Source organism: Lepidochelys olivacea (assembly GCF_965140295.1).
Source record: "Lepidochelys olivacea isolate rLepOli2 genome assembly, chromosome: 2".
NCBI lineage: Eukaryota > Metazoa > Chordata > Testudines > Cheloniidae > Lepidochelys > Lepidochelys olivacea.
The window spans coordinates 265,526,850-265,547,834 of NC_140412.1; the positions used below are offsets into that span (position 1 = coordinate 265,526,850).

A 20,985-nucleotide genomic window follows, 5' to 3' on the forward strand; every position below is an offset into this window, starting at 1 on the left:
AGAACCGCACCACGTCAGCTTAACCTCTGGGGACGGTCCGGCGGGCACAAAGCTGCAGGGTTTGGCATATGTGCTAGATTGCTGGCGGAAGGAGAGGCCCACTGCGGAAGCTAAGATGCTTGGTGCTGGAATGGGCCACCTAAGAGGTTGTGGAATCCCTGTCACCGGACGTTTGTAAGAACAGGTTGGACACAGGATGGCTCAGGGATGGTCTAGGTTTACTTCGTCCTGCCTCAGTGCAGGGAGATAGAGTAGAAGCCCTCTCGAAGTCCCTTCCAGCTTTACGTTTCTGTGATTCCATGTCTTTCATCTGTGCAGATCCCTGGTGGACTCCGTAAGTGAAGCTAAAGAGGGGTTCTTTGCTCTTTACCTCTCAGCTCCTCGCACAGATATTGACCCGCACAGCACAATATTAGTTAACAGCATTGGCCATCTCTGCTCACTACTAGAATGTCCACTCTATTGTTACCAGAGCGAGCTAGATCAAAGCTACCTCAGGTCTGTCTACACAGACAAAAACCCCCTAACTGTCCAAGCTGCTCTGACTAAAGACGGATGCCTAGCGGAGCAGAGCAGGGATTGCAGCTTGGCTCCTCCCCAGCTCACCTCTTGGGGGGTGGGGAGGTGGGAAGTGATGGACTGGCCATGGCTTGCAGACGGGCCTGGCTGACTCTCTAAATGAGACGCTGTTGCTCACACCACAGTTAGGGGTGCAATGCTGTGGACTGCGTTATTGCAGGAGGCCAGGCCACATCATCCTGATGGTCCCTTCTGGCCTTGCAGTCTTGCTCCGGGGAGGAAGTAAATTACTTCACCTCTTTTGGTGGAGCAGCTTGCTCCCTCTGTGTGCCCAGCCAGCTGGAGAAGATGGGGGCAAGGACGCAGGACTCCGAACACTTGCTCACAGCGGGGAAAAGCCTCTTCCCTCTCCACAGCGGCCTGACTCACAATCAGAGCAGTGAGGGGAGTGTAACAGGGCCTCTGAGAGCAGATCCCTTTGGGAGGCTGTGGTGAGGGGCACCAGGGATGCGCAGAGCGACAGTCCCCGGGGCAGCCTATTCTAGCTCGCTGCTCCGTCTCTGGCCGCTGACGGACCGTGTGCCTCTGTCTCCCTGCAGGTGGATGCTGACGATGTCATCACCAAAGAGGAGCAGATCTTCCTGCTGGTAAAAGCCAAGTCCAAGTGCGAGCGCCACCTGAAAGTCAAGGTGCACGGTGAGTGTCCGCAGCGGCGGCTGGGCGTGGGAGCTGAGCGCAGGCAAGTCGCACGTGTGCTGTCCCCGGAGAAGGGGCCTGGCTTGGATCAGCGTCTCTTTTCCACTCGCTTTCTATTTCAGGCAGCTAACTGCTGCCAGATGGCAGGAGGGGGCGGGGAGAAAACACTCTCATGTGAGTGACTACATCTATGGCCTGCCTGGAGTTCACAGCTGTGAATTATTGGAGCGGTGGCTGTGTGCTAAGGCAGCGTCCCACCCAGCTAGCGCTGCACAAGCTGCCTGGCCCCCCTTCGCGCTCCAACCACACATGGGGTTCGGAGGATCTAGCCCTCCCATATCACACAAATAGACACGCCCCTCCCCCCCACACACACACACCTTGCAGTGCTGCAGACCTACCGCCCCGAGATCACTTGCTGGCAAAAGCCTTCAGCACCTGAGAGCAAGGAGTGGTTCAGGAGCAGATGCATCCGGACATCTTGCCTTCTGGGCATCCCCCCGTGGCACAGAGACATAAAAATCCAGCTCGCTCTTTATTTCAGGCCTCCACCTTTCCATCAGCAAAATCCCCAACCCCCATTCTCTGTACCTCCTTGTTCTGTGTCCCCTCCCCCAGCACTGCCCAATTAACACCTCGTTAAACAGCACACCTGCTTTACCCAGGTGCTCAGGAGACCATTGCATTTGGTGGAATCTTAATGCATTGAATTGCTATTTTAAGATTATTGCAGCAGACTTTTAACCTCCTACCATGAGACCACTGCCCTGTGCATGGACCTCCCATTGCCCAACACTCGCTGTCTAACCCCCACCAGACTGCTGGTGTGCAGAGCCCACGACCTACCGTGCTGACCCGTCCTGTCTCACTGTTCCCTTGTCGTCTCCCACCTGTCTGCAGCCACCTGTTGCCTCTTGTCTTAGATTGTCAGCTTTCCGGGGCAGGGACTGTCTTTGTTGTGTTTGTACAGTGCCTAGCTCATGACTAGGGCTCCTTGGTGCACTGGTAATATGAGTAATAGTCATAACAATTAAGAGGGACTAAACAAGACAGCCTCTCCCTCCCAAAGTCTAGAAAAAGAGTTTACAATGGACAGGCTTTACAGTGTACAGAAAGCTTTCCTGGGAAACATCTGCCAGTCTAGAAAAGCGCTCCAGTCATCTAGAACAGATGTGACAATCGAGAGCTCCCTTTGCAAGCTCGAGGAGGGTCTGATCAGATGGATGGGTTGAGGCACTTTCTATCAGGAACTGTGGAATGAAAGGCCGGAGCCTCCGGTCTGTTAACCTGAGGGAAAGGCACTGCTTGCGGAAGCAGCCGCCTTTGCATTCAGCCGGTTTGTCGGCTCCTTCTCTTCTTTATTGTAAGGGACTCCCGTTGTCTGTGTTCAGTTTGCAGCAACGGTGCCCAGGGTGCACATCCTGCAGCGAGGGTGCTTGTCAGCCAGATGGAGGTGCTCAGTCTGTGACCTGCTACCTCACCAGAGGCTCAAACCATGAGCGGTGCGCAGTTCTTTTTGTCAGAGCGATGCACTGGAATCTAATTAGTCAAAGGTCTCCTGAAACTTGCAGCCAAGCAGAGGGGTTGGTTAACTGGGGGTGGGGGCCCGACCTGCAGCCTTATTTGTGCTTAGCACTGTTGTCTTTTCAATCAACGGCCCTTAAGAACATAAGAACAGCCCTACTGGGTCAGATCAAAGGTCCATCTAGCCCGGGATCCTGTCTTCTGACAGTGGCCAGTGCCAGGTGCCCCAGAGGGAATGAACAGAACAGGTCATCATCAGGAAAAACTATTTTAGGGTGGGGAAGCACTGGAACGCGTTACCTAGGGAGGTGGTGGAATCTCCTTCCTTAGAAGTTTTTAAGGCCCGGCTTGACAAAGCCCTGGCTGGGGTGATTTAGTTGGGGATTGGTCCTGCTTTGAGCAGGGGGTTGGACTAGATGACCTCCTGAAGTCCCTTCCAACCCTGATATTCTATGATTCTATGATTATATGATGTGATCATCATCACCTGTCGCCCATTCCCAGCTTCTGGCAAACTCTTGTGTGCAAGGCAACAACCCCGGTCAATCCAGAAAGGACATAATCCAGTCTTTGGATAGTCAAAAGGTTCCCATAAGTTTGAAAGGCAGCATGATCCAGTGGAGAGAGCACTGAACTGGGAGACAGGAGACATGGGCTTTGCTGCTGGCCTGGTGGCGCGGGGGTTGGTAGGGCAGAGTGTGCGCACTGGGGTCGTGCTGAGACAGAGATGCTGGACATGGGGCACTGCCATTTGTTCTCTACGAATCCCTTTGTGCCAGGCCTCCCCGATCTTGTGATTAACCATCCCCTCATCAGCTAGTTTGTCCCCCCTTTGCCGCCCTCAGAATGACTGTGATGTCGGAGGGTGGCATGTGGGCAGCAGCCTCTGGGATAGGTGACCCAGCAGGGCTGCAAACAAGGATGCTATTGAGTCTTGCTTGCAAAAAATAGCTTTGGGAGGACAATGCTCCTTTGCAGAGGCTGATATATAGTCCCCCTTTAAGAGGCAAGGAGAAACTGAGTCATTCCCCTCTCTGGTCTGGCTGCAGGAGAAGAGCTGCCCCTCCCAACAGCCTGGCCTGACAGCTGACTCCAATGTGTCCTCGAATGGACTCACTTTGCTTGCCTTTAGCAGGTGATAAAGTTCGTTTTGCCGCTTTTACTGTGGCTTGTGCTCAGCTAAAGAGCATCCGTGCACCGTCAGTGCGAAAGCACTTTCACGAGGGGCTGCTGGATCCGGGCCCCAGGCAGAGGGAGAGAAAGGAATCGCTGGGGTGGGTTCCCACCTGGGGACGGTGGGACGTTTGCTCAAAAGCACCTAAATGGCTAATGAGCCTAGGGGCTTGTCTGCATGTGAAATAGTACAGCATCACAGCTGCAGAGCAGCCGTTGCGCCTTTGGAGCGCTTCAGGGTAGACGTTACCTGCGCCTTTCGCTGTAGTTAATCCACCTCTCCAAGAGGCAGTACCTAGGTCAGCGGAAGAATTCCTCCATTGCCCTAGCGCTCTCTACACTGGGGGTTAGATAGGCTTAACTATGTTGCAATGGGGGGTGGACTTTTCACACCCCGGTGTGACATAGCTGGGTCAACATAGCCTTTTAGTGTAGACCTGGCCTAAGTCCCATTCTATCATCTATCTATCTATCTCCACACACACCCTTTATCTAATCTAATCTATCTATCTCCACACACCCCCTCTATCTAATCTATCTATCTATCTCCATACACACCCCCTCTATCTAATCTAATCTATCTATCTATCTATCTCCATACACACCCATCTATCTATCTATCTCCGCACACATCCTCTATCTATCTATCTATATATCTGGCTCTGCCTAGATTTTCCTATAGAGTTTGTTACCGTCGTACCTAAGGGGCTGATAACTAAACTCTCCTCTCGAGCTGGTCAAATATTTGCAGGTTTTGAACCATTGACAGAATTTTTCACTGAAACTTTGAATTTTGATGACAATAAGAAGGGAGGCTGTTTTGTGAAAATGTTATCCCATTTTTTGAGCAGCTCTTCTTTCCTCCTCTTGCTTTCTTTTCGCCTCCCTCTGTCCTCTCCTTGCTCTGTCTGTCATCAAGGGAGGCCCATGACAGCACCAGGAGGAAGTGATTGTCCACAGTGATTTTCAGTGTTAAATCGCTCGGAATGGGATGGAGTTAAGGGTAGGGAGTATCAAACACAATCTGGCCTAGGCACCTTCATTCTGCCTTTGGCCATATGTGGCTGCCTGTTTGTTTCCTCTGGGTTCTGAGTTTACACCACCCCACGTAGTTAGTGGCCTAATTTTTTGGAAAGTCCCTAATGATTTCGGGTTTTGTGACGTTGGGATGAAAACATCGAGTCTGGGCACCAGTGCTCTCCCCCTTTACCAGAAGGGGACCTGAGGCACAGAGTGATTCAGTGCCCTACCCCAGGACACACAGAAGAGTCGGTAGCAGAGCCGAGAACTGAATTCTCATCACCTGAGTCTCATTCCAGTGCCTTAACCACAAAACCATGCTTCCTGTTCTCCTGGAATTCAAGGTAAACCTCCAGGGATGCAAGCCCAGGTGGAGGAAAAGGTTTGTACGCGTCCCTGTGAACTGAAACCTCAGGCTGTCAGTATCATGAGATTCAAGAAACCAATCTGATTCTGAAGCTGGTCAAACAGATCTGAGACCCCTGCATTATAACGTCCTGCAAATGTCTAAAATTCCTCCTGTCTCCTATTAATCAAGCCTACTTTATGGGCCAGATCTTCACTGGTGTAAATTAGCGTAGTTCTATTGCCCCGGCGGAAACACGTCGACGGACATCACCACGCTCTTGCTCTATAATTCACTGCCCCGCCCCTTCCTTGGCTCACTTAGGCAAATGTAACTATTGATGAGAGATGGACCTGAGCTACGCAGTTCTTCTGGAAGCTACGAACCCCTGGGAAGTCTGAAGGTGTTGAGATAATGGGGTTTGGTCTGGCCATTGCCGAAGCAGAGACAAGCGTCACAGTCCTGATCTGCAGCCCAAGTTCCCTGTAGTTTGGTGATGGTGGGGTGTCGTTTGGCCCTCAGATTTTGACTGGGTCTCATCTCTGAGATCTGCCCCATTATCTTCCAGACACTTGCGCTCGGTCTATGCTTAATACCTAAACCAGTATAGCTATGTCAGTCGGGGGTGTGAAAAAACCACACCCCGTCACCAATATAGCTATGGCAGCAAATCCCCCAGTGTAGACGCAGCTATGCTAACAGAAGAGTGTAGATGTTGTTTGGAGAGGTGGTGTTCCTATGCGGGCAGGAAAACTGTCAATGTATGCTGTGTCTACATTAGGGGGATATGCCAGCATAGGCTCTGTAGTGTAGACGTAGCCTAGTGTTAATGCTTTTTCCCCTTTGTCACTAACTTGAAATCATCAAGGGGGAAAAAGAAGCTGGAGGGAGCTGTGAAGTCTGCACAGCTGCTTAGAAATTGCCCTGAAAGAAATGACTGAGAGCAAGGTTTGAAGTGGAGGACTTCTGCAAACACTGTGCACGGGTTTTTTCTTAGCTTGCACAGCTCAGTCCCAGAGACGTCATGGAGACACACAGAAGAGAACTGGCTCTCTGATTGGAAAGTGTGATTCTGTCTACGCATGGATTTCATTAGCCCTTCCCCGGGAGAGATAAGTATCTTGAATTGAGACCTAGGCTTCGCAAGCACGATCCTCTAAAAGCTGGAGCCGCTCATTCTTTGGTCTGTTCCATTTGGCATTTTCTCCTTCCCTTTTCTGGTTTTATTGACTTGTCTCCATTAAATCCACATCAGCGTCTCCTCTCCAGCCTGCGTAACTAGGCACATATGCAAGTGTGCTTTGCAACACAGGACGAAGCCAAAGAGCAACAGGTTCCAGGGCAGCTCCTCTTGAAGAACTTGCTTTGTGTTTCTCATCCCTTCTCTGTGGTGGGCGAAGGCAGGTGGGCAGCATGTGTGTATGTTAGCGGCAGCAAAAGGACATAGGGTATGTGACTACGTATCTCTCTCTCAACCCCTTCCATGCTTTACCACGTCTGGCTTCCTTTCTGTGCCAGGGAGGACCTTTGTGTGGTCTTAGCCCTGAACGGTGGCCCTGGAAAATTAATGAGTGCCCCTGAAACTAGGATTCAGTGTTCTAGGGAAAGGCACACATCACCATCGCCTTAAATCAGGTTCAGGGAAGAACATCGACTCATAGACTTTCAGGCCAGCAGGTTCCCAGCCTGATTCCCAGCAGAGCCATTGGCCATTATCTTTGAAAACTCGTGGCGAACCGGGGAAGTCCCGGATGACTGGAAAAAGGCTAATGTAGTGCCAATCTTTAAAAAAGGGAAGAAGGAGGATCCTGGGAACTACAGGCCAGTCAGCCTCACCTCAGTCCCTGGAAAAATCATGGAGCAGGTCCTCAAAGAATCAATCCTGAAGCACTTGCATGAGAGGAAAGTGATCAGACACAGCCAGCATGGATTCACCAAGGGAAGGTCATGCCTGACTAATCTAATCACCTTTTATGATGAGATTACTGGTTCTGTGGATGAAGGGAAAGCAGTGGATGTATTGTTTCTTGACTTTAGCAAAGCTTTTGACACGGTCTCCCACAGTATTCTTGTCAGCAAGTTAAGGAAGTATGGGCTGGATGAATGCACTATAAGGTGGGTAGAAAGCTGGCTAGATTGTCGGGTTCAACGGGTATTGATCAATGGCTCCATGTCTAGTTGGCAGCCGGTATCAAGTGGAGTGCCCCAAGGGTCGGTCCTGGGACCGGTTTTGTTCAATATCTTCATAAATGATCTGGAGGATGGTGTGGATTGCACTCTCAGCAAATTTGCGGATGATACTAAACTGGGAGGAGTGGTAGATACGCTGCAGGGGAGGGATAGGATACAGAAGGACCTAGACAAATTGGAGGATTGGGCCAAAAGGAATCTGATGAGGTTCAATAAGGATAAGTGTAGGGTCCTGCACTTAGTACGGAAGAACCCAATGCACAGCTACAGACTAGGGACCGAATGGCTAGGCAGCAGTTCTGCGGAAAAGGACCTAGGGGTGACAGTGGACGAGAAGCTGGATGTGAGTCAGCAGTGTGCCCTTGTTGCCAAGAAGGCCAATGGCATTTTGGGATGTATAAGTAGGGGCATAGCGAGCAGATCGAGGGACGTGATCGTTCCCCTCTATTCGACATTGGTGAGGCCTCATCTGGAGTACTGTGTCCAGTTTTGGGCCCCACACTTCAAGAAGGATGTGGATAAATTGGAGAGAGTCCAGCGAAGGGCAACAAAAATGATTAGGGGTCTGGAACACATGACTTATGAGGAGAGGCTGAGGGAGCTGGGATTGTTTAGCCTGCAGAAGAGAAGAATGAGGGGGGATTTGATAGCTGCTTTCAACTACCTGAAAGGGGGTTCCAAAGAGGATGGCTCTAAACTGTTCTCAATGGTAGCAGATGACAGAACGAGGAGTAATGGTCTCAAGTTGCAGTGGGGGAGGTTTAGATTGGATATTAGGAAAAACTTTTTCACTAAGAGGGTGGTGAAACACTGGAATGCGTTACCTAGGGAGGTGGTAGAATCTCCTTCCTTAGAGCTTTTTAAGGTCAGGCTTGACAAAGCCCTGGCTGGGATGGTTTAACTGGGAATTGGTCCTGCTTCGAGCAGGGGGTTGGACTAGATGACCTTCTGGGGTCCCTTCCAACCCTGATATTCTATGATTCTATGATTCTATGATTAGAAGGGGAAAGCTCAAGAGAGGTTCAAAGGCGATGCTGGTGAATGCCATGGAAAAAGCAGCGCAGAGGGCAGAAAGGTGCGAGTCCACTTCTGACCCGCTGCCAGCTGGATCTCGGCGTCCCTGCTATGAAGAGCCAGTCAGGCCCTTTCCGTTTGCTTTGGTGCATTAGACACATTCCGTGATGTTTGCTTTGTTACCGGAGGGCCTTGTGTCCTCCATGAGCCATGACTGCAGCCGGAGGGTGGGTACAAAAGGACAGCCTGCCGCTGAAGGCATTCTGTCTCTGAGGCACAGCGCCTCGGAGGGACCCGGAGGGAGCGTGCAGGACAGCTGCACTTATTCTCCTCGTGTGGGATGGCGCTACCTTGTCTACCCAGAAACTTACGCTGGTTTAAATCGATTTAGTTGAGTCCTTGTGGGCAGATGTAAGTCAGTTTAAACGTTAAACCTGAAGCCCAGCTGAGAGGTAAACCAGGTATAAACAAGTATCAGGCTATGTCTGCACTACAGAGACTATACCAGCACAGCATAGCCCCCTAGTGTAGACACAGCCTGCGTCAACTGAAGGGTGGTCTCGCTCCGTGTCGGAACACCACCTCCCCGCACGAACCTAGTGAGAGTCAATGAAAGCGTTATTCCGTCAACATCGCTGCATCCACACTGGGGGTTAGGTTGGCGTAACTGTGTATCACAGGGTCCACTCACGGCTAGGGGTGCCCCTCCAGGCTGCTCTGGGGATTAGCTCCTTCCAGGTCAGGGGGCTGCCTTCTGCTCCTTCTTCAGGACTTGGCCCTCCAGCCAGGTCACTTTGTGTGTTTCTCCTTTCCGGGGTATCAAAGTCTCTTCTAACAAACGGGCTCAGGCAGTCTTCCCATTCCCTGCCCAGCCTGTGCCACCTCCCCAGTGGCTGGCAGGGGAACCCGGGTCCATCCCCTACTCCAGGTTCCAGCTCAGGGACTCTCTAGTCAGCAGCCAAGGTCTGCACCCTCCTGAGCCTGGCTGCCTTTTCCCAGAGCCTTTCCTTACCTTCTGACTCTCCCCACATCTCTGGGTTTGTCAGCCTCACAACTCCCTCCTCCCGGGGAGTAACTGCAGCCTACTGCCCTGCTGCCCTCTCTGCTTCAGCTTCCTGCCTTTATAAACCCAATTCCTCCTCAGCGGGGCTCCCTCCTTCAGTCAGGAGATTACCTAGCCACTTTATTCCCCTCAGATGGGGCCTGTCTGGTTAATTGGCCCCCTACTTAGCCTATATTAACCCCTTCAGGGCAAGTGTGGGGTGAACACCCCGTCTCACTGTGTCAGGGGTGTGGTTTTTTCCCACCATAGCTATGCTGATGTAACTTTTCAGTGTAGACCAGGCCTAAGAGTGTCTACATACAAAGGTCTGGTCTACCCTAAAACATTAGGTCGACCCAGCGATGTCACTCAGGGGTGTGAAAAATCCACACCCCTGAGCAATGTAGTTAAACTGACTTAATTCCCCATCGACCTAGCTACCGCCTCACGGAGAGCTGGATTACTGATGCCAGTAGGAGAACCCCTCCCCCATAGCTGTATGTAGTATCTATACTGGAATCTATACTGTAGTATCTATACTTCAAATGTAGCCAAGCCTAAAGTGGCATTGTCTTAGCTAAACTGGTTTAACATGACATCTTTAGGCCTTGTCTACACCGAAAAGTTGCACCCATTTAACTGAAGGTGGAGTTTTAAACCGATGTAGTGAAACCAGCGCCAGCCTCAGTGGAGATGCTTTAAAGTGGCTTATTTCAGGTTAGCATATGTCAGCTGGAAACAGGTTTAAGATCAATCACTCTTGAACTGGTATAGAAGCATCTGCACAGCCTTTTGGGCAAGCTTAATTCAGTTCAAAATCTATTTAATTCAGTTTAATTTAAAGTGATGCAACTTTCCTATGTAGACAAGGCCTCAATTAAACTAGTGCACCTTTCTGTGAAGATCAGGGGAAACATTTTCAGACACCTACATGACTTGGGAGCCTAAGTCCCATTGGCTTTCAATGAGACTGTGGCCGTGTCTACACTCTAGTGGCTACATCCGCACTGTGCTGGTGTAACGACCTAGTGTAGACGCGGCCTACATCGACAGAAACGATTTTTCCATTCATGTAGTTAATTCATCTCCCCGAGAGGCAGTAGCTAGGGGCTTGTCTACATGCACAGCGCTGCAGTGGCTCATTAGTGAAGATGTTACTATGCCGACGGTAGTTAATCCGTCTCCAAGAGAGGCAGTAGCTATGTCGACAGGAGAAGCTCTTAGAATCACGGAATCATAGAAGATTAGGGTTGGAAGAAACCTCAGGAGGTCATCTAGTCCAACTCCCCGCTCAAAGCAGGACCAATCCCCAACTAAATCATCCCACCCAGGGCTTTGTCAAGCCGGGCGTTAAAAACCTCTTCTGTCACCATAGGCTGTCTACATGCAGCACTCAGGGGGTCCACTTTTCACACCCTTGAGCAACATAGGTATTACAATGTAAGTTCCTAGTGTAGATCTGGCCCCACTCTTCCATCGACCTAGCCATGTCTACACTGGAGGTTAGGTTGACCTATATATGTCACAGCGGGCAAAATTTTTCACAGCCCTGAGTGACATCGCTAGGTCAATCTCATTTTCAAGGGTAAACCAGGCCTTACTCGCATAAGTGCCTAAGGGCTGGTGCACACTGGGAATTTACATTGGCATAGCGACGTCTCTCAGCAGTAATCCACACCCCTGAGAGACAGAGCTATGCCGACTTAACTCCTAGTGTAGACAGCAGGAGGTTGATGGAAGAATTCTGCTGCTGACCTAGCTATCCCCTCTCGAGAAGGTGGAGTACCTACACTGACAGGAGAACCTCTCCATCCACCTACCAGTGTGTAAACTAGGGCTTAGGTCTACTTTACTATGTCTCTTGGGGGTGTATATTTTTCACACCCCAAGCAATGTAAGTAGGTTGATCGAAGTTTTAGGTGTAGACCGGGCCTAAATGACTTTTGAGACATAGGGCAGGTCTACCCTGCAGTTGGAGATCTGATTGCAGCGTACGTACGGACTAGCTTTAATTTAGCTAATATAACAGTGAAGATGCTGCAGCGCAGGGAGATATGCAAGCCTATGCCGCAATCACACATGCCATCACAGCATACACATACCCTTAGGCTCCTAAATTGCTACGTCCTTGTCTTTGCTAGGAAAAAAAAGTGTGGTCTCAACTCGAGTTAGTTAACACCTGGTGACTGACGCAAAGCAGAATCCTAGTGAAGACAAGCCGGTTTGTCGTTCTCACACAAGTCAGCAGATCAAGGTAATCCCTAGCCTCCCGCTTCGACTTGACCTGCTCACTCGTGTGAAACCTACAGACTGCCTTGCCTCCGCTAGGATTTTACCTTGTGTTCATTACAAGTGTCAGCTAGCTTGAGTTAAGAACAAACCTTTTCTCGAGTGGAGACATAACCTTTTGAAAATTCTACCCAAGTCTAAGAAAGTGACATAAACTAAACTGATATAAACCAGGTTTAAACAAAGTCAGAGTGTCCCCACTGGGGGTAGGGGGTTGCATCCAGGGGCAATGGGTATCATAGGCCAGGGAAGGCTAAGACTTCCCTCCCCCAAGCTGTGGCCACATCCACACTCTGCCCCGCAACCCTGAAGCCGGTGGGGGCTCAGTTCCAGCTGCGGCCTGGAGCTCAGGGCTCGGCCAGTGGCCAGGGGCTGAGGCAGCCAGGGGTGGCTCGGGCTGGCCAGCGGGGATTGGGCCAGCTGGGGTGGCTCAAGTTGGCCCAGGAATCCGGCCCGCCACGACAGCACGGGTCAGCCAGCAGGGGTCGGGCCTGCCGGGGTGGCTCAGGCTAGCACAGCTGTGACGGCTCCGGCCGCGGCTGGGAGGAGGGCTGCAGTGGACAGGGCCTCAGGCAGAAGAGGTGAGGCCAGCAGGCTAGCCTCCCTGAAGTGGGGTTCACCTGCCGCTCATGGGTGCATCGGTTTATAAACCAGTTTCACGTTGAATTGGGATGACGCTGAATATGGACAGGGTCTAAGCAGACGTGTGGGATTATTCCCACTGTGTTTCCATGCGGCTCTTCTCTGCGTGTAGGTTTCTTATGTGCAGCTCTTGGCTTGGGCATCACGGGAGGAAGACCCAACAAACAAACAGAAAGAAAAAAAAACCCGTACAACCATACCCACAAGTATGCAGCTTGCTTTCTTTTTCAGTTTCAATTTTATTTATTTATTTTTTAATTTAGCCTCCAGATGAAAGCCATTCAGTCGGAACAGGAAACCCTTAAAATTTCTTTTATATGTACATAAATATTATATTTCTGCAACGGTGGCTAAGCCGATGCCACCCCAAAGGCAAATCTGGAAGAGGATGAAGCGAAATCCCCAGCTACGAGTCATCAAACATTTTTCCCCCCCATGAATTAAAAGCCTGTCTTGTCCTGCGTTGGAAAACCAGAAGGGACATTTTGCAGAGGGAGAGAGATTTTTACACAAGCCTGTAATTAGCCGAGGCCACTGGTGATCCCGGAGTGCTAGGTGTTGCAGTTTGCCTTGCAATGGCTTGTTTTTTTAATAAATAAGCCTCTTATTTGCTAGGGAGATGAGGTTATTTTTAGTCAAGAAACCATGACTGTTTATCCAAGGTATGTGTGTTGGCTGCCTGAATTACGGCTCCATTGTCCCTAGGGGCCCCCTCCCCATGCCCACACTTTCTTAGTATTGAAACAACACAGAGCTGTGGCTTTCCTATCAAGCATGCTCCATCCTGCCGGGTGCAGGGCATCTCCTAGGAGATGCTGAGAGCCCTCAACTCCCCTTGAAGTCAATGGGAGATGTAGGCTCCCAGCACTGCCCACTATCAGGCCTCAGAATCACAGATTAAAAGTCCTGCCAGCTTTTATTTATCCCTCCTCTCGGTTGTGTTTATCTCAACCAGCCTTTGCGTCCTCCATGATCTTAGCATGGGAGGGCCTTGATCCAAAGACCTCTAGAAGTCAATGCAAAGACCCTCCTTTGTATCAAGACATTCATAAGTAATAAGGGAAGCGTCACAACAGAACCCCACAGCAGAACAACAAAGGCACATTGACATACCCAGGTTATTCTAGGTAGGGGCAGCTTATTTAAGGATCCATTTGTTGCATTCACCCGGTGTTGCATTCACGCAGATCACAAACTCTTTGTGGCCGGGGCCATCTCTTTGCTGTGTGTTTGTACAGTGCGTAGCACCAGAGGGTCCTGATCCAGGACTCGCCCTATGTGCTACTGTAGTAATAATAAAGAAATTAAACTCAGGTGAAAATAAGCCATAAGAAAAAGGAATGGCCAGTAGCAGAACACACCAGGGGTCCGTAGATAGGAGTTTAGAGCAGCTGGAAGGATAGCCTGGTGGTAAGGTTTTTAACCTGAGATTTATACGCGGTGGAGTCAGTTCCCTACCCAGACTCCCTTGCTCGCTCTGTGCCTCAGTTTCCCTCTTCTAAAATGGGGATCATAGCACAGCCCTGCCTCACAGGGATGTTGTGAGAATGAATGCACTAAAGGGTGTGAGGTGCTGGGGCCAGATGAATGAGCAGTGATGTTCACCAATATACATTACACTATTATTTATTTACGGCACAGTGGCATCCGTGTGCATGGCGGCATAATGAAAATGTGACCACAAGGTCCCCTCTCAAAAGCATTTATCACCTGAGGCCCCGATGATGCAGGCTGTAATGGGCGGGGGCGAGGTCTGCCCACCCACCGAAAGCTGCAGGATCAGGGCTTAGAAGCCCAATTCTGCAAATCCTTAGCCGCCAGAGTAGCCCTAAATGGGCACCAGATAGACGAGAGGTTCGGGCGCAGTGAAAGCTCGTGGGTGAGCCCTGATATTTAACCATAGCCCGTGCTGTGATTATTAACAACAATCGTTTTGCTGATCGGCTAGCAGCTCTCCAAGGTTTATGCCTCCTGGGTGAACTTTGTTTTAAAGAGACACTGGAAGGAGGAGAGGCTAGAGTCATGGGAGAGCATGAACAGGATTCCAGGTGTAGAGGACTGGGGCGGCATGAACTGGGGCATTAAGGGTGTGTCTGCATTCCAAAAAATAATAACCCACAGCAGCAAGTATCAGACCCTGGGTCTGCAGGCTTGGGCTCGCGGGGCTTGCGCTTCAGGGCTAAAATAGCAAGCATGGATGCTCCTGCTCGCGGGCTCTGAGACCCACCCCCTTCGCCAGGTCTCAGAGCCCATAATCCTACTTTTAGTCCCATAATCCACTGACCCTCCTGTTCTCTCTCAAACTGATTTGCACCATGTGGTCACCTGCTCTCTTCACGGCCTTCTGTGTTAGGCTGTGCTCACTTTCGCCCGCGACCTGCAGGTCCTTTTGGGCAGAGATACGTGGCCCGTTGAGAACAATTCACCCACTGCCTGGCACTTTGTACTCCAGCCGTGGAGGCAACCAGCCAGGACACGTGCATGCAAAGGCCGACATGCTCGCGCCAGGCTGATGGAGAGCCCCAGATAGCAACGCACACGCTGTTACGCCCCAGGAGACGTGGGCACAGGCCCACGCTGGCACCCTGGCACACATACAGCTGTGCTCACAGATATACCCGCTGACACAGACGTGTATTCCCGCACACCGGCATGGACCGAGAGACACAAACGCCATTACAGCTCGATGGAGGGATGCGCTGTGACGAGTTGGGGGTTCTGTCTGACCCACTTCCGAACTGGGGATGATTTTATGAAATGGTTTCATGAAATCACTCTATCATGGGAAGCCGACATGTATGTGGCTCCACCCTGAGGGATATGTCGGGTGTCTGCCAGCCCAGTGGCAAGGGTGGGTGATCAGCATTCAGCCATCGCCTATTCAGTGTAAGACACCTTAGGACAATGGATTTGCCCTAGTTGAAAGAAGACACTTCCTCCTTTTGTCCGAAGGGAGCAGGGCTTGGAAGTAATGGAAGGTTACCAGGCGGAGAACAAAGGAAGCAGATGACCACAGCAGGAGTCTAGAAAAGGACTCCCCTGGGGAACTGGGAAAAATGAGCCATCTTGCACCAGATTAAGATGAGGGACGCTGCTGCAGGGGCAGGTAGGCAATGGGGGGAGGACCCAGCCTGCCTGCCTGAGCACGGATGAGCTCCCAAGAGAAGGGTGAGCCGGGAAGGGACATCGTGTTTAGGAGGTTTTATGTGATCTGCGCTCCCCTGTGATGTACGTGATTCACTAGAAAGCATAAAGTTGCCAGACTGAACCACACGGGTGAGGCTTTTTCCCCAGCGTGCAGCGTGCAGAAAGACGCCGATACAGGCAAAGACTGGCACATGTCCAGAGACACAGGTGTGAGCGTGCTCACACGTACGCTCGCCCGGATATACCGTCACACACGCTCACCAAAGCAGACCGCCCTCTCCCTTAGCACTCAGTGCAAACACAGAGCCAGCCCAGACATGTGCCCAAGTACACTCATCCCCCCCTTCAAACAGACACCTATTCCCAGACACACACAGCTGGCAGTGCAGCTGCAGGCCCAGACAAACACCCCCGTACAGACGCACAGCCCACCCGGACCCCCTCCCTAAGGCCTGGGTCATTTTTTTGGGTTGCTCCTCCCTGCCTGTTTCCAATCCGCTGAATGTCCTTCCCGTAATAGAGTGACCACAATTGGACACCGTATTCCAGATGCGGTCTCCCTGGTGCCTAGCACGGTGCCAGAATAACTCGGGCTGATTTATATTCCATACCCCAGATAAACACCTCGAGCCCTTGTTTGCATATTTCCCACTGCCAAGCTGCCGCGCAGATGGTTTTAATGTGTTCTCCACATGTATGCAATGCTTGCACAAAGAACGGAGGGGGGTGGGGTAGGAAATCTAGAAGGCAAGTGAGCACATTCCTCGGTGGATGCCCCCTTATGATACGGGATGAGCAGTGGAAACGTGAAGACTTCAGTGTGCAATTGTCTCTCTGCGGTCAGCTTCCTGAGGGCTTCTCCACAAAGACCCCCTTCCTCCCTGGCTGTTCTGGTTTCAGCGGTGCCTCCCTGTCCCACAGTGGACCACCTTCTGTTGGTGAGAGAGACAAGCTTCCAAGCTACACAGAGCTCTTCTTCAGGGCTGGGAGAGGTACTCGGGGCATCACAGCAAAATGCAAAAGCCAGGTCACAGCAGGACAGAGAGAGGCACCAGGTCATTAACCCTTGCCAGCCCCTGCTCTGCCGGAGCTGCCTCCTACCTGCTGGCCAGCTCCTTGTCAGGCGGCAGCAGGTCCCGTCCCAGCCCTGGCACAGAGGGAGCCCAGCTGGGGGTGGGGAGGGAGATGGAGACGATCCAGTGACCAACAGGGGGGTAGAGAAGAGGAGAGGAGAGAGAGATGGGGCGGGGCCTTGAGGGAAGAGATGGAGCAGGGGCAAGGCCTTGGGGGAAGAGGCAGAGAAGGGGGCGGAGCCTGGAGGGAAAAGAAGAGAAGGGGTGGGGCCTCAAGGGAAGAGGCGAAACGGGGCGGGACCTTGGGGGGAAGAAGTGGAGCATGGGGGGGGGCTTCGGGGGGGGGGGAGGTGGGTCTGGATACCAGCATTTAGAAAGTTGACAACCCTATTGTTGAAAATAAGTAGTTAGTCCATTTTTTAAGGGACCATTCAAGGTAGAATGGCCTATTAACACCTCTGCAGTCATAGTGCAAAAAGAGGAGTCAGTGGTTACAGATTGTTGTAATAAATCACAATTCCAGTGTCATCCTTAGAGGCCCCATTGTGCTAGGTGCTATACATACAAATAGTAAGAGACAGGCCCTGCCCCAAAGAGCCAACAGTCTAAGTAGCCAAAACGGACAAAGGGTGAGTAGGGTGAAGTGACTTGACCAAGGTCACATAGCAGAGGCTCAAATAGAACCTGCAGGTCCTGACTTCTGCTTTGTTACCACCTCCACTGCCTCGCAACTGTTCATGCAGCATGATTTAGTCAGGGCCTGCTAACCTCTCGCAGTTAGGTTGTGAATTTACAAATCTCCGAGCGCCTTCTCTTTTCAAAATTGTGCGTGTGTGTATTTAGTATTGGCTGTGCTCTCTGGTGAGAGTGTGGTGTGGTCTAAGGGCGCTGGCCTAGGACAGCTGAACCTCTTGTGTGTCACCACTGCACCCCATCTACCGAGACTCTGAGCTAGAGGGCCAGGTGAAAGGGGAATTCAAAAATCTTCAGACATACGTGCCTGGAAGGGGACCTCAATAACTGACCTTGTTTACGGAAGTGGTGAGCACCTAGAATTCCTATTGACCTTAGCTGAGGGATGCTCAGATCCAGGTCAGCAAATCACACCACTTCTTGGGTGCCTGACTCTCAGCATCCAAATTAAAATTCCTGGCCTCTGCCTTTCTGTCCTTAGGCTCTCTGCCTTTCTCTCCTGAGGTTTGTGGCAAGTTCAAGATGCTGTATGCTGATCTCTCAGAGCTACCAAATTCATTGCCACCAAACAGGCGGATGGTAACCAATATGGGCAACAACTGACTTGGGCAGGATGGGAACCAGCCAAAAATTGGTAAAAGGCTCTGTAGCCCCTGCCCGATTCCCAGAACCATGCAGTCTCTCACCAGCTAGTTCCTGTCTGGCACAAATAAAATCTCAGGATCACGTAGTGCCAATCAAGCATGACGAGTGCGTTAGACTCCGAGGAGGCCCCTTTTGTGTCTTCGTAGCACCACATCCACACTTCAGGGCATGATGACGTCGTGTTGTCACAATGTCACTTCCTCCCGCCCAGGACAGAGCAATGCGATGTTATGAGGCAGACGTGACAAGCGTGGGACTCGAGGGGCAGAGAAGGCAGCAGTCTGCTCAGCTGAATGCTGTGAGTTTGGCCAGGCTGGGGCCTTTGTCCGGTAAAGGAGTGGCAAGTTTTTTCCCAGCCTTTGGCTGCCAGGTGGAATCAAGCACCCTTTTATGGCCACAGACTCAGAGATAGTATTGAAGGAAAGCGCTGTGGCTAATTCAGAGGCAAAAGAGCACCGCTAATGGACAGCGGACTCTGTGGGAACGCATTGTTTATTGAGACTGATAGAGCCAGGCAGAGGGCAGGTGAGTGCTGTGCCGGCCTTCCTCGTACCCAACGGTCAGGGTTGATTTGGAGGGATTGGGATTGGAGCAGTATGTGGCTCGCCTGGACGGAGGTGCCTTGCTACCGGGAGCCCCGGCGGCGGAGGAGAAGGGCGAGTGGCAGGGCAGCGCTGACGTCCGTCGGCAGAGCCCGGGACGGGGAGGAGAGATGCATTGTGCATTGGCCACAGGGTGAGCTGGCCCTTTCAGAGGCAGTTCAAATCCTAGCTGCACCTCATTCCCTTTTCCCCGATCAAGGGAATTCTGGGACTTGTAGTCCAGTGTTGTAGGCCAGAGAGCAAGGCCTGCTGGGAGAGGGAGGGATATAAAAGGAAGCTGCTTTTCTCACTGCAGAGGCAGGTTTGGGGAGAGTAGGTGCTGGGGATGGAGGGGCTCTTGGGAGGAGGGGATCTGGATAGCATCTGATGGGAAGGGGGCTTCTAGGGACAAAGAACCAGGAAGGGCTGGGGAAGGAGGGCTGAAAGGCAGGGCAGCCATGGAAGGAAGCAGCCCAAGGAGAGCAGGAAATATCAAGTGGAATACGTTAGGCTGGAGGAGGTGGCTACTTCGCTATTTAGGGGTTCAGGACTAGAGCTTGTGGTAGAGAGAGGGCCTGAGCTTCTTGGTGCCTCTGCTGAGCTACCTTGAGGTGTTGAGCTGATGTCCCTGGGGTGAAGGGACTGTTGTGAATTCATGTGACCAAGGGGTGAAGGTTGCCTGGGCCTAGAGAAGGATCTGTGGCTTGGGAAGGGCAAGGACTGTATATGGATCTCTGCACCCAAGAAGTGAAGGGCTAGTTTGGGTCTGGTTGATTTCTGCTTACTTCTTAGCCAGAGGGTCAGAGTATCTTAGCCAGAGGGAGACTGCTGAGAAGCAGAAGGGAAACTGTGGCAGGCCAGTGGGAGGGGAGCGGCTCTGCTGAAGGGTTCAGGGAAGGCTGTTTGTGGGTGCACTGGCCAAGGCTTGCAAAGGCAGGTAGAGCAGAGAGTATTTCAGGTTAGGACTGAGGGGCACTGCCCATGTTGAGCAAGGCTCAAGGGTGGCTGTGGGCTGGGGTTGAGGTGCCCTGGCACAGCAAGGTGAGGTCTGGAACTGGGCTCAAGCAGAGTTGCTCAGGCAAGAATTAAGCGCACGGGGGCAAACAGGGAGGTATAAAAATTCATGCAAGGCCTGTCCCCAGCCTCTTCTCTTAGGGCTTCCCATTAATAAGCTCTAAGGTGACTCTGAGGGAAACGTTCCGGGCTGACACACCTCCAAAACGCACCCAAACGCAGATCAGGCAGACGAAAAGCAGAGTCTCTGGAGCCCCACATCTACCTCTCCCTGCTGGGTGTCTCTTTATTGAGTGCCTGCTTTGACTTGTTATTGCGGCAGGGGCAATGGACAAGGTGCTGCTGTGGGCTGGAGGAGTGATTTGGGAAGCCAGGAGAGCTGGAGGAGGGCGGCGTTGACCCTGGCAGTGCTGGGACGAGCCTTCTGGAGCAGAGAGAGGACTGAAAACAACGTAAAGCTGGGCTCATAGGACGGGAGGGAAATGGGGGAGACACGGAAACCTTTCTGTAGGCAAAAGGCAGCATCTTGGAAGCTGCACGACTCCCTCGGGGAAAACAGTCTGAGTTGTCGGAGGCCATCGCTGCCTTGTCCCCTTCTGTCAGGTCACTGTGCGTTGGCAGGGCAGCTCGTGAGCCTGTCCAATGGGCTGTTGTTTCCCTGGCACGGCTGGAAGGAGGCCTGCACATTGACAAAGCCTCATTCTAGGAGTAGTGGTGAGGGCTTTGGTTAAGGAACTGGACGGGTTCAATTCTTGTCTCCCTAAGTGACCTTCAGCCACTCTCTGGCTGTTAGAAACAAGGATGGGACCTGCCGTGGGGGGCAGATTGTCCCACATCTGCTCATGGTTGGGTTCTTTTGCACCTTCTTTGAAGCCTCGGTCCTGGCCACTTATGGACCACTGGCCTGATTCTATGTATTTGGTATCCTCCTTTGGAGGGAAGACACACTGGGAGTTCTGGCTGGATCAGCTACACACCTGGATCGGCCACAGAGGTTACTGATGAGCTCCCAAGAGTTGAGGCAGGACAGAGCCTGGGATTTCTTACTCCTGAACCTCGGGTCCCTGTCCTTCGAGCTAATTAGCTGGAGCAGCCCCTAGTGCTAACATGTTTGCCATGTGATCCAGTAGAGATCGCTGATCCACATATACCCTAGATAAGGTAAGTAGATAAGGCTATTAGCCCTTGCTCAGCTGAGGCAGGGAAAGAGCCATAAACCAGGGTCAGGTATGAGAAGGAGCCAAGGTCCCCAAAGATAGCACAGCATCCTCACGCATCCGCATCTTCCCACCCCCGGTCTAGTGCCCAGAATGGGAAGCGTTGGCAAAGCTGTCAGAACCCCTCCGCCCACACACACCCTGTGGAAAAGCAGGCATC

The 20,985-nt window shown here is 51.8% G+C and overlaps 1 protein-coding gene across 3 annotated transcripts in view; it reads left to right on the forward strand.

Annotated features, from left to right (window-relative positions):
- The window catches only part of PTH1R (parathyroid hormone 1 receptor), a 187,435-nt gene that overhangs the window by 97,067 nt on the left and 69,383 nt on the right, over nt 1-20,985 (forward strand). For all 3 annotated transcript variants that reach the window (XM_084620002.1, XM_084620004.1, XM_084620003.1), the window contains one exon: nt 1,119-1,215. In XM_084620002.1, the coding sequence (XP_084476128.1) occupies nt 1,119-1,215 (97 nt within the window). The remainder of the gene's footprint in view (nt 1-1,118; nt 1,216-20,985) is intronic.